Source organism: Argiope bruennichi, chromosome 3, assembly GCF_947563725.1.
Source record: "Argiope bruennichi chromosome 3, qqArgBrue1.1, whole genome shotgun sequence".
NCBI lineage: Eukaryota > Metazoa > Arthropoda > Arachnida > Araneae > Araneidae > Argiope > Argiope bruennichi.
The window spans coordinates 28483840-28497823 of record NC_079153.1 but is presented as its reverse complement, the minus strand read 5'-3'; the positions used below and the strand labels follow the sequence as shown (position 1 = coordinate 28497823).

General features: G+C 28.5%; 1 protein-coding gene across 1 annotated transcript in view; it reads left to right on the top strand.

Annotated features, from left to right (window-relative positions):
• The first annotated feature begins 8348 nt into the window (after nucleotides 1–8348).
• Nucleotides 8349–13984, top strand: part of LOC129963296 (acetoacetyl-CoA synthetase-like) — a 42928-nt gene continuing 37292 nt past the window's right edge. The window contains exons 1-2 of the mRNA XM_056077578.1: nucleotides 8349–8493; nucleotides 9659–9790. Of these exons, the coding sequence (XP_055933553.1) occupies nucleotides 8469–8493; nucleotides 9659–9790 (157 nt within the window). The 5' untranslated portion in view covers nucleotides 8349–8468. The remainder of the gene's footprint in view (nucleotides 8494–9658; nucleotides 9791–13984) is intronic.

The following is a 13984-nucleotide window of genomic DNA, read 5'->3' as shown; positions in this document are numbered from 1 at the left end:
TTTTAATCGAGTAGTTGGACGAAGATCAACGTTTCCTATCAATCTTCCTGAAACCAAAAAATTTACATTTAGAATTATATTTGTTTTTATGTGTATGAAAAAGATACCTGAAACATGCTTGATGCCAGTCGACGAAATATGGTATATAATCTTTATACCAAATTTGTAGATATCTATATAATTTTCTAAGAAATTCATTCAAAGGAAATCTGTCTTTCTGACTGTCTAAATACAAGTGAACACGGTAATTACAAAACGAAAGAGACTAGAGGGTGATATTTAGCACACAGACTCATCATTTAAAATGCAAATTCTTGTGAAATTTAGAACAAAATCTATATAATTGTTAACCACCTTTATTTTTCATGTATGTAAACACAATAACTTAAGATTTCAATGAGTTAAATAAATAAAATTTGATTTTTTTTTTGCAACTACAATCGTAGTTTTAAGTCAGATTTATTCCAGTAAAAAACGTAGAAAATACATATTCAATTTCATGGTATTTGTGTATTAAAGCATGCCAGTGATTCATCGCCTAATACAAAGTGCCAAAGATCGGACTCTATATTCATGCCAAAGATACAAATTTCCTAATAAAGGCTCATTATTATTATGAAATTAATGCAGAATTATCGCTTTTTTTATTATTCTATGATACACACCATTTTCAAGGTGAAAATAAAAATCTGAACACACATAGTGGTCACAACCTCTCCCACGTTTAATTTTATGCTCGGGGGGCATGCTTAGTTGGATTTTTATGGTGCAATGACCTGTACTGTTCAAGCAGTGCCAAGAAAATTATTAAATTAAATTAAGAGAGTATGTCAGATAGTTTTGGGGATACGATACCACTTTCTTCGTTTAAGGAAATATTGCCTGTGAAGTCAACCATCTAACTCTCCGACCCTCCACGAAGGCACACGGATTTAATCCATAAAATTGAATGACCGGACCGCCGCAACAGCAACATTGCCGGGAACTGTGGTTGAGTCCTAAGGGCCGTCACCGGGCATGGTACAACCCTCCCTGAAGGAAGTACGTCCCGTCATCGATGGGAGGAGTCATATCCCCCACCTATTAGTGTACCCTTCAGGGTGGCGAAATCCAACCACCATGCCGGAAGCATCTCATCCTCATTTCGAGGTGCCCCCCCCCAGGGGTTAATATTGCCTGTGAAAGTAATTCAAATCCTTTTCAATTTTTCTCAAGAAATTAATTTCTGCAGTTTTTATTTCAATTAAGACACAATTTCATTCTAAAAAAGCAAAGCAAAATTTGAATAAAAAGTATTCTGTAGTTCAGAACTTTCTTAAATGTTATCGAATATGCAACATATCATTAAATTTAAAATTACTGGCAATAATACAAAAAGACAAGCAGTATAAATATTTTTTTAAATATTGAATTAGGAAGGATTTTTGAATGTTAATAGTACAGGGTATAATGCAATGAATGCTGTTATCGTCGAATAAAGAAGGAAACATGCAGATATTAGAGTCACCAAAGCTCTTATATCGTTATGTTAAACGTTTTGTGATTCATATAAGAATCAAAACTATTATAAAAAATCATCACATATTATGGAAGAGCATTAGAACTCCTATACAGTTCAATCATGCATAACATTTCTATGATTCAATAAACTCATCATTAATAGGATAAACTTAGAGATTAAAATATGGATGACCGCTTTGGAAGACAAGCAAGAGAAACAAAAACAAAATTTTTAGATTTCTTCATCAACATGGAAGATTAATGGATTGATTCATTTAGACACATTACTGTGGATTCTTCTTGGATTACTTTCATAGTACAACTTTATTTTGGTAAAAGTTTAAGCTAATGCTAAACCGCCATGCTGCAGTATTAAGCTTTCAGATTATATTACGCTTCGTTACCTTAATTAAAAATTAACAAATCTAAGGAGTTGAAAAATATTTACAGTGGTTCTTTCATTTTTTTAAGAAATAAAATTTGTGAACTTGGTTGTTCGTTCCTTCGAATAATTTTTATTGTTATTTGTGGCATACTTTAAGATAATATAAAGGGAGTTACCTGAGCTCCTAGGTTGCACAGAATTGGTACCATTTTACAAACAGTGCTTCGAGACATCTTTTTTCAGTTAACATGGTGATATTTTATTTTATTGATTATATGGATGTTTCAATGGCGATGTTACACAGGAATAAACTTAATTAATCGTGACAATAAATTTAGAATTTAAAGGAGAAAGAACATTCCTTCCTCTAAAGATATAAATGCGTGTACTGATATAATCCACATAAAAACACAGAAGTATAAAAAAATCCGTAATTCTATAGTACACAAAATGTTAAATTTTGAAGAAAATAAAATGTAAGTAAGATTATGTGAAAGAAGAAAAGTAATAAAAATGAATAAACTAAAATATAAAATAAAAGTAGGAATGCTCTCAGACTGTAGCAAAGAGAGTACAGTTCTAAATTTGGAAGAATGAATCCGATTGACTCTCGAGTAAATAAATTAGCAGTCTCTGGATTTCGTTTTCATTTCTTTTTTTATCTATAACCTGAGAAAAAGAAATTCCTATTTTAATATCTCTTCTGATATGATTCACAAGGGGACAAGAGTATATGTAGTTATTTATGTCATCATTCGTGTTTTCACCACACTGATACTAGCAGGCTTTAAGATTGGAACGACGTAGGTAATTGGGACAAATGCCATGATTTGTAACTGCTTAAGTAATAAATCTATTTCCTTTGTATAATAGGATAATTAAATAACATTGTCTTCATTGTCATAAAGCATCTGAATATACAGCCCATAGCAATACTCATATATTTTATATATCTGAATATACGGCCCATAGAAAACAATATTTTGAACCGCATTCCCTGACATCCTCATCTATTAAATGTTCCTTACCTCCGGCGTTCTAATAATATGTCCGAGTGTAATGTCATTTGACTGAAACCTGCAAAGCATGACTTTCTTTCAACCAGTTAAAATATCACGTCTTACACTCATTAGTTTCTGCACTGACGCGTGCGATGACAAACATCCTCCGCTACAATGATTCACATTACAATCAACCTTCATACGTATTTCAACATGTGCTACATTCTACTTTGAGGTCAATGCTGTTTACTTGGATATTCATCGAAACAAATATAAACAAAAACAACAAACTAGTGAAAGCTTTATTCAGAAGTGTATTTTTTAAGTGGAACTGACGTCGAATCTCTTTTATTCCGACCTAACAGGATTTCATCGATTCCGGATAATTGATTATATGATTTTAGACTGTACTTGTCCATAAAATTGCATTGAACATATGGCATATTTCTCTGATTTATGCGCCACAATTTAATAGACAATATCAAAATGCAGACAAATTATTTAAAATGATGCAACGTAAATTTCATATCTCAAGAACACAACTAATAGCCTTTTATAATTATCATATATATCATAGCAAGAAAGTTGTGCATTTCTTAGGGATGATACTTTAAACTCTAAATGTTTGCTTGCTTAAGAAAAGAATCTTCAAAGTTTTAAAAGTTAGTTTTCTACACAATAAAATTTCGTAATTTCTTTTGGCTCCTTCTTTTTATTTTCCGGCCACTTTCTTGATCTGGATATTTTCTTCATGTTCATCTCCTCTCCTTCTGCAACATTGTCTTTTTTTGTATACATTACTGGATTATTTCGAACCCTGGGAAACAGTAGGTGATAGAAATAGGATTGTCTAGTGATGGCCAATTTACATTATTAAACCACTGTGTAACTTTTCATCTCATAGCATTACATTTTATATCTAAATGTATGCATTTTCTAAGGAACCCTCATTTTGATTTAGCAGTATTAACAAACGATTGTATATATTGAAAAGAGAATACAATATTAGATGTAAATAAACGTTCATTTAAAGATCTATTAAAATTATTTCCAAAATACAATATTTGCTACATTTATCATTAAAAATGATTAAAATTATGAAGACGAGAACTGATTATAGATATTTTTAGAGGATATTTACTATTACATGAAGACAAAATTGAAATGCATCGCAAAAAGTCACAGTATTTTTTTTATTCCTTTAATTAAAAAAAAATTATTAGGATTTATAAGAAGACGATTGAAAAACAGGTTCCATTTTTTTCATGGAGTTTGCAAAGCAAATTTGAGGATTATCAAAACAGATTTGGGTAAATTAAATAGCAACAGAATATATTGATGAAATTTATTTTTTACTAGCCGCCTTTGGCGACCACCCGGTTTGCCAATCTTAATGTTCGTTAAAATTTTAATAATTAAATATTTTACGCAATTCCTACTTTAATAACTTCTTATCAAAATATTTTAAAACTACAAATTTTGATAACCATGTAATTCATTCATAATATTATAAAGGCCTTCAACCATAACGTAATATGCATCCCTCTAATTTTCTGTTAGCTCCCGTAGAATTTATGCTTTAAATTAAAGTGGAACGGATGAATCTGCCATTAATATAATAATATTTTTTACTGAAACAAAGCATTTTTTTATAATTTGATTACTGAAAACAGAGTCACTGAGCGTTTAAAGTTTTTGGGCACTGAAGAATATCTTTCTTAATTTATGTAATAACTCAAGAATTTGTCAACAAAATTTTCTCAGATACATCATGAACAGATCGATTCATTAACAATGTTTCATTTTAAATGCATCAAATACTAAAAAATAAACAGAATCGTTTAAAATAATCGGTCGAAAAATGCTAACCCTAGCCTTATTAGTGTGGTAAAAAAAAAACTGAAGCCTTACTCATTTGGCGTTGGGGTAAAAGAAAAGATTTTTTGGCGGGAAAGTTAGTTTTTAATTAATAATTAAAATTCTAATTAAAAATTCAAAAAAGGGACCCCAAGTGCACATTCCCTACCTCCAAGGTATACATGTACCAAATTTGGTAGTTGTAGGTCAAACGGTCTGACCTGTAGAGCGCCAACACACACATGAGCTTTATATAAGTATAGATAATCTTTTAATAATTTGATTGTAAGTGTCATTAAACACTTAACGTGAAATGGTTTTAATAAGTTTTATTTAAATAAACTAGGAAAGTCCTGCAGAAGATTAATTTGTGCTTCGGCAATTGCCAAATGTCTTTAAAGAATTCATAAGGAAGAAAATTATACAATAAAACTTAATAAAATGTTATTGCCTATTCCTGCCCTAGAATGCCTTTTATCACTCATCGATATCTTTGCAGAGATATTATAATAGAAATTTGATAATCATTTCAATAAGAAAATTTCAATTTTTTCCTACTTACTATGGATAACATCTACCATAAAATAGATTCATTCAGAAAAAAATTTCATCACCGTCAAAAGAGAAAAAAGTGAAATATTCATGTTTACTCCTCACACCACATCGGTTTTGTTACTCTACAATATTACTCCTCCAAATAATCACGCCATGCTAGACACACACTTTTATTACAACATAATACAGAACAAAGAAACACATACATCAACACATTGCGTCACGTGATTACATTGAGTCACATGATCAGAAGAATAGAGAAAAGCTCGCGAACATTCTCTCCGCCCCCCCCCGTTGATATGTTTTAAACATTCAACTAAACACATAATATTACAAGTAATCTATAGTAAGAACTCAATATGGTTATTTTAACAACAATCAATAATAATTCAATGTAATATACGAAAATGTAGTGTGAGTGAATTTTAATAATTGTTTGCTATTCTAATTTTTCTCATTATCTCATTATAAAGAATGCTTGCTATTCCTTGATTTTTATTAGATACAATTAAATTGAACCTTAAATCTTGATTTGACAATTTTTTTCACATCAATTTTTTGATTAATCGATCCGGAAACGAACTTTCTACAATGTAAAGAATTTTTAATTCATACAATTCGATTGCCCATTCACAGTTAACGGATAAGAGAATCTTTTCTCGTATCTTCAGAAATAATATCAGAGTGCAATAAATGATAGATGTCAGACCGATACCAATCTTCTGGTAAATAATCGATGAGTATGAACTGAATTCGCCAATCATCGCTTGTTATTTATTGATCCTAACAATTAACAATTTTAACAAAAACTTCTAATTAAAAATTGCAATGAAAGCATTCGGATAAATATCTCACAACCATGATTACGAAGAAAATAAAGGCTTTACAAAGAGAACAGTCAATATTTTGGCATCAAAAGTATCCTATGTCTTCAACAGTCCAATCGATCTGCCATGGTCAAAAAGGGGAAAATTACTTTAATTTGTTGGATTGGTCATTCAAAACATGTTGCGAAATGAAGCATCAGGATATCGGATAGAATATGGATGAGCAGGGACGGAGAGTTTATATATCGGCTTTTCGCGTTTAAATGAAAAGGCTATGAATTCAACAGCAAAGATTCAATTAAATTTATGAATACTATGAAGTTATGAATACTAGAAAACTATTTTAAATAAACTTTCAAATATCAAAGTAATTTAATTTGATTAAGATCAAATACTGAAAAGAGAAAACACAAATTAAATAATTTTGTTTCATTCACTTATTATTGTTTTAAAAATATCATTGAGATTGTTCGCCTACTCTAAATTGCGTGTTCAACAAGAAGGAGTATCAAATAAAAATTTCAGATCAATATCTACGTTAGTTAAAAAAATTAACTTTATAAAAAAGAATGAGCCGTTGAAAAAAATGTCTATAAATACGTTTGTAATCATTTCAATTCACGAAATAAAAATAATTTTATTTTAATTATGTTCTAAATGTGTTGTTCTATAATTTCAAACGATTTCTATATAGTCGTTATTCAAGAAAAAAAAATGAGAAAAATTGAATTTTTAAAAAATATTTTGTATCGATTGATATTTTGAACCAATCAGTATTCTTAAATGCACTAAGCCTTGATTATTATTATTAATAATTAGCAAATTATTATTGGCTTCAGAATGCAAAAAGTTTCCTTCTCTTTTTTTTAATCCAAGAGTTTCTTAGTGGGAAAGATAAAGTTTTTTTTTAAATTGAAATTTTATATTCAAAATATCTGATATCTCAAAACAAATAATATATTAAAAAAACTTTTAATTCACCAGAAGAAATCAAGTTTATCTGTTACCTTTTTTAAACTCAGTTCACAAAAATGTGAAGAGAAGTAAATTTGTTAGAAAATTCTTTTTAAATGTTATTTAGTCATACTTCATTCCAATATCTTAATGGAGTTGTATTAATACATGCTGATTTTCCTTCGTTTAAGCATTTCAAATTTTAAAAAAATCAAAAAATATATCTAATTTTTGAGATAAGGCTCATTATAAGTTTAGTACCGATTTTAAAATGATAGGTTTTTCTTCCCAAAGAAATTACTTAACCATTTAAGGAACTTTATAAAAAAGAGTATATTTTTTAAACTTTAGTAAAACTATGAAGCTTTTCAAAATTTAAAACATTTCTTGAAATTCAAGCCTACTAAACGAATAAATACATTTAAAAAATTCCACGGGTTCATATGCATTTTTTGTTACAATTTCATCTATCAAATATCTCCAAGTTGATAGAAATATCTTCAAAACAAATCAACTATGAGATGTTCAAAGAGTATACTTAATTTCCTCTCTTTTGAAAAAGGGGTCCTTTCCAATTGCAACTGTCAGATTTGCCTTTTTGCTTGAAATTAAAAGCAAAAAATAAAATTAATTGGGAAGATTTGAATTAGAGTGTTCCTTTTTGTATCTTTTCACGCGTTGCTATTGAGGGAATTATTAACATTTTCAGCAAAAAGATATTGAAGCAAAAATGAACAACTCCATTCAACAATCTTTTGTGATTTGAAGTAAAACCAAAACAATAACAAAGATTATTTAATTAATAGGCTGAATATACATCATGAAAAGTTTAATTTCCTATGTTTCAATGCATTTCAAGAAGCAAATATAATTTTCTTTTGAAAATATAATATTTAATTTTCGTAAAAAAGTAAAATAAATAAATAAATAAATGAAAAAAGGTTCAATAGAGGAGGTGTTTTCTTCTTCCATCTGTTAAAAATTCTTTTACAATTATCGTCTCATTTTCATAATATAAATAATGAGAATATAAAGGAAGAAATTTAATGGTTACTTTGAAAATGTCTGAATTCTTTTCTTGTGACACTTCCTTATTGACTACGAGATTTTTTTTTTTTTTTGCCATTTATTCTGATTTATTGAAAGGCACACAAAACTGAAACTCTTTTGAATGGAAGTTAAATCAGATGCAGATGTCGATCGTCAGGTGCTTTTTGTAGGTGCTCCAGATGTTGCTGAAGAATTCGTCGCATTGTTGAAGGCTAAAGCAAGAAAGGAAATCAATCACTTTACATACCTGTTAAGACGTCAATTGGAATCTATAAATTTACAAAGTTGTGAAATGCCTTTACTGTTTCATTCCTTGGCTGGCTCCATCTGTAATTCAAAATGTTCCGCTTTTCGAATGGAGCAGGTATGTATTGGGAGATTAATATAATAAAACAGAATTATGTTCTTTAGGATTACAAAATTCTTTGGAACTAAAATTCGAGGGTAGGAACATTTTGTAAATAGAAATGATATTTACACAAGAACAGATATAAGACAACCTAATTAAACTTTTCGAAATAGGAGAAAAAATTAAAATTATTATTAATATAAACTGATTCTAAATTTCTTTTAGTTTAAAATAAATCACTGTAATTATTAAAATTGTGTTTAAAAAACTAAGGTGATAGAAAGTTGAACTCATAAAAAAATTGAGTAAATAAAATTATTCACACAGTAAATTTGGGCAAATAAAATAATCCTTTCTCAAATTAAATATTTCGCTTTATCTAACATATAATATTAATCAATGAGCTCTACGTCATGCCTATATGACTATCGAATAATCAAACCGTGTTACTGATAAATTCTAGCACTTCTGGAAGTTGTCTTTGATAATCTATTATTTATTTGATCACATATATTTATGAATGGTCAATGTTAACTGACAGTCCAGGAAACTATATAGCAAATGGTTTAGCACTTAACAAATATTGTAACATTAAAAAGACATAACAAGTTTTGCTTTTATAAGGGTTAGAATGGAAAATACCACAAAGTTAAAATTTTTAGATGAAAATTTTTTTAGACGTTGTCTAATGATAAAAACAGTATAGTATAAAATTATTTATTATAATTATTTGAAAACAAAAGGATAAAAAAGCCTTTTTTATAAATAAAATAATAAAATATATATTTCATATTTACTTGCTTTCCTTAATTCACTCTCTAAATTATATAATTCGAAATGAAAAAAATGAGCTATCGTTAAATATTATAAAAATATTCTATGATCGCTCGTACTAATTCTTCAGCAACATACAATGCAAATATTATAAAAATTATATAGTATATAAAAATGTTAAATTTTCAATGATCATATGTAAATTATTATCTTAAATGATCATATTCAATGATCATATGTAAATTATTATCTCATATAAAAATCCTGATGTAGTGATTCATGCTATTAAAAGAACTAAATGAAATCTTTAGATTTCATTCTGTTATTTTTTTTTTTCCGTTTTCTGCATCATTTTACTTTTTATTAATAAGTCACATAAAATGAACACTATTTTTATCAATCTTAGTAAACCTGAGTAAAAATGGCTTTGTGGACATCTTGGAAAGCAATCCTATCGTTGTATGGGACAAAAAAGTGCCAGATACTGAACTTGAGAAATTCAAGAAAATAATTGAAAAGAAATATGGCCAGCACTTCAGTAAGTTATTTTACGATTGTTATGAATTGTCATTACTGTTGTTGATTTACTATGTTAAGCTTCTCTTATAGCTATTAAAAATTTTACAAAACATTAATCGACGTTTGATTGAATGGTATTGCTAGCAGCTAATGTTTTTTTACTTATGTTTTAAACTGAATTTCGTTATGCAATAATATCTGATTTTATAAATTTACTACATAAAACTTCTTTAGTTAACTTTTCTTGTTAAATTTCTTGTTTCGCCTTAGTAATAAATTCTTCTATATGCATTTCCATGTTCCATAGTCTATAATCTATCTTGTTTAACCAACCCTGAGTAAGCCTTGCAAACAGGCATAAAAAAATTAGAAATGTGTCTGTTAAATTGAACTTTTAAAAAATTGATATTCGTTTCGAAATCCAAATAGATATGTTACATATTTTTTCAAGTAAATACTTAGCTCTTACATCAATAGACAAGAAGCAGATTTTTCCGCTAGTGGAAGATCTTCTTGACAGGAATTTTTAAAAAATTATCCATACTTGAGAATAGGGATTGCGATACCGGACCAAAAGTTCAATACCGGTATTCGGTATTTTTTAAATCTTAATACCGGGATACCGGTTTTAATACCGGTATTAGAAATTTTAGAAAAAGAAAGAAAATACAGGTGTTTCTTTGTTTTATTTGCCAGTTTTGTTAGAGAGTGCAAATATCACAAAAAATAATTTATAACTTATAAATTATAACAGTATATAATCACAAAAAAGTAAAGAAACATCTCATTTATTTAAATCACAAAAAAGTGTAAATATCACTATTCAGTCTGGGGTATTATTACAACTTTTTGAAATGTGATCTTAAAAAACATAATGCATCAATTGTACTGTCATTAAGCCTGAAAAGTAATTTTGTGTAAAAATTACCAGTTGTCGAAAACGCTCTTTCGGCATCTACGCTAGTTGGTGGTACTGTTAGCAATGCGCGATATACTTTTTCCAAGTATTTACTTCTAAATCCCTCATCTTCAAATAAATCGATTTCTCGTCGGATGGTTTTGGATATAGCTGATTTCTGTATTGTATTTTGGTTCGTTGAAATTTTATTTATTTATTGCTAATTCTAATTTTTGTTCAAGAGACAATTCCTTGTCACTATCGACAGTAGTGACATCATAATCTTCGATAATTGAACCGAATTCTTCTGAATGTGGATAGGGCTGTGGGTAAAAACTTTTAAGAAACTTTACTCTAAACTTAATCAGATTTGAATTGGTTATTTTCTTTTCTTCGTTTTCATTTTCATTTTTAAAATCATTATAATTATGTAAATACCGTAAGACATTTTCTATTTCGGTATGCCTTTTTTCTGTGCGATTTTACAATGTAATATATAATTCTTCGGATAGTGATGTGTGCTGTTCTTTCAGTGACTGTAACATGAAATTTATTGTTGCATTAGCTGTTAATAAATTAGAATCTCTCCGACACAATGCCTCAATAGTCAGTTTTATTGGAAGTAGAGCTGATATAGTTCTGGATATTTCGAATTCACTATCTGAAAAATTAATTTACTGGTTTAAGTCGATTATTGCTTTTTGGATTGGACTTCTCAGTTTCAAAAATCGTTCCATCATTAGGAGTAAACTATTCCAACGTGTTTTAGAATCTAATATTAACATATATTCTGCTTTATTTTCAGTTAGTTTATATTTTAGTAAAATATCCTTTTTATAGGGGAACGTTTAAATATCTTAACAATTTTTCGAACTTTATAAATTATAGGAAGCAATTCTTGATAGGTTAATATTTCATCCTCATTAGCAATATCTTCTTCAACAATTACATTGTCATTATCTTCATTGTCAATATCACTCTCACTCTTACTCTTTTCAAACTTGGAATCCGAAATTTCTATATCCACAGTATTTGGATTCTTCTGTTGTTTATTTTTTTAGTATAATACATCTATTACTCCTAATTGAATTCCATGTGCATAGCACAACTTCTGATTTGCACCAATCAACTTTCCAACTTTTTTCATAATTGTTACTCCATAAGTAGTTAAGGATACAATATTTTCTTTCATGGATAATCCATGTTTTACTAATTTAGATTTAAGCAATTAATTAAGCCGTTAATTAGCTAATTAATTTCGCCCGTTATGGAGACATAAAAACAATAACGCATAATATTTTGCTATGTTCGCGATACCTGAACATATAGTGGAGAAATTTTAAAAATGTCTAGTAAATACCGAAAAACCGGTATTTAAACTTGTGAATACCGGTATTACAAAATTGTACAAATGGCTCAAAGTACCGGTATTCGGTATCCCGGTATACCGGTATTGCAATCCCTACTTATGAATTAAACAACTTCTATTTATTTTAGCAAACTGTCCCAATAACAAAAATTTTACATCATTTTGTGTTTTAAGGTAATCACAAGGTGTAATTTGAATTAACGATAATTGGATCCATCAATATATAATATCAGAATTTTGAACTCCTATAAAAAGATCAATTTATAAGCCATGCATTCAACAAGGATCAACACCCAGCTCTCTTCCTTTTTTCAAAGACATACTCTAATTTAAAAAACGAACAAACAAAGAGAACGTTATATGCCTTTACAACTACTTAAAAATAATTATTGAAATAAAAAATAATGTGATTATTATTAAATCCTAGGAATAATTTAAAAATTAAAGTTTATAATTTCCTTATATTTGAAAATTTATTAACTGTTTCTGTTTTTGAAATGAATAAATTGAAATTTGAATTGAATCTGTTTTTGTAATGAATAAATTGAATAAACTCTGTCTAATGAATAAATTGAATAAATTCTGTCTAATGAATAAATTGAATAAATTCTGTCTAATGAATAAATTGAATAAATTCTGTCTAATGAATAAATTGAATAAATTCTGTCTAATGAATAAATTGAAATAATATATAAAGTCCTATTTAAAAGCATAGTTACATCATTAAAATATACGACTTAAATTGTAGTTTACAGCATTGTAACTAGTCGTCTGCATACCGTTTTCGTTTATATGACATTGTGGAAATGTTCCTTGAAAAGCTTCTAAACCGGGTTCACTGAAATAGATGCAAAGGCTATTCATTTTTTCTTCACTTTGGATTCTTTTAACCTTTATTTAAAGAAATTTATAATAATTTCCTAGCCGAAATCAAATAAAAGTAATTGCTTTAACACATATAAACATCTGAAGAAAGAAAGGATTATTAATATTTTTTCATTAATGCATATATTCTAGCCATCCTTTTTTTTTTTTTTTTTTTTTTTTTTTTTGATAAAGAAAAGGATCGAATATTTCTATATTGTCTTAAAAAAGGCATTAGAAAAACAGGAATGAAAAAAAAAATTATTTTATTCATTTCAACTAACAATAGGTTTTCTCAATTACTTCTGGTGATTTCAGAAATCTCAATATTTGTAAGTAGAAACAAAATATTAGTTTTTCTTTCAATTTTATTCGTTTTAGTGGGTTTTATAATATCCACAGACAACTAAAATGACTTAACATTGACATGGCTTGTAATTAACAAAGTGGTGTTGTAAATTCGAAGCAATCTTTCCATTTCACTATAAAAACGGATTCTCTCTCTTAAGATGTCAGATGTTGCCCTGGTCGAGAAACGCCTTATCTTTTAAGAATATGCAACACATGTTTTAAAGGATTATAGTTAGATGACTGTGTTGTCCACCCTTCACGCTTCCAATAGCCTGCCTCAAATGAGAATAGTTTTGTAACATAATGCGCTATTATCCATTAAATTGAACCAATCGCTAATGGTTTCAGCCCAAAGCAAAAAAAAAAAAAAACCCAATAAATTAAGAATATCTTCCTTAAATCTTCTTCCTAAATATGTTTGATTTGGGTGATTTACGTGAACATGTACTAAATATTGTCCAGACGGTAAAATCAGCTCACAACTTCAATTTTGTGAGCACGAAATTATAATTTTATTACTGATTCCATATTTCTTAAAATAAAGATACAACGATTTTATGTTCAAGGACGTTCAGCAATGTTAATGTAGTTCGGAATCGGTTCCAATATCATTAACACTAGAACGTCCGTCGGTGTCCGTTGGGCACCGGAGCCTTTTAATTTGTTCTCCTTTCAGCATTTTTGCTGGAAATTAAAACAAATTTCGTGACTTTTAATCATTTTCCATGGTG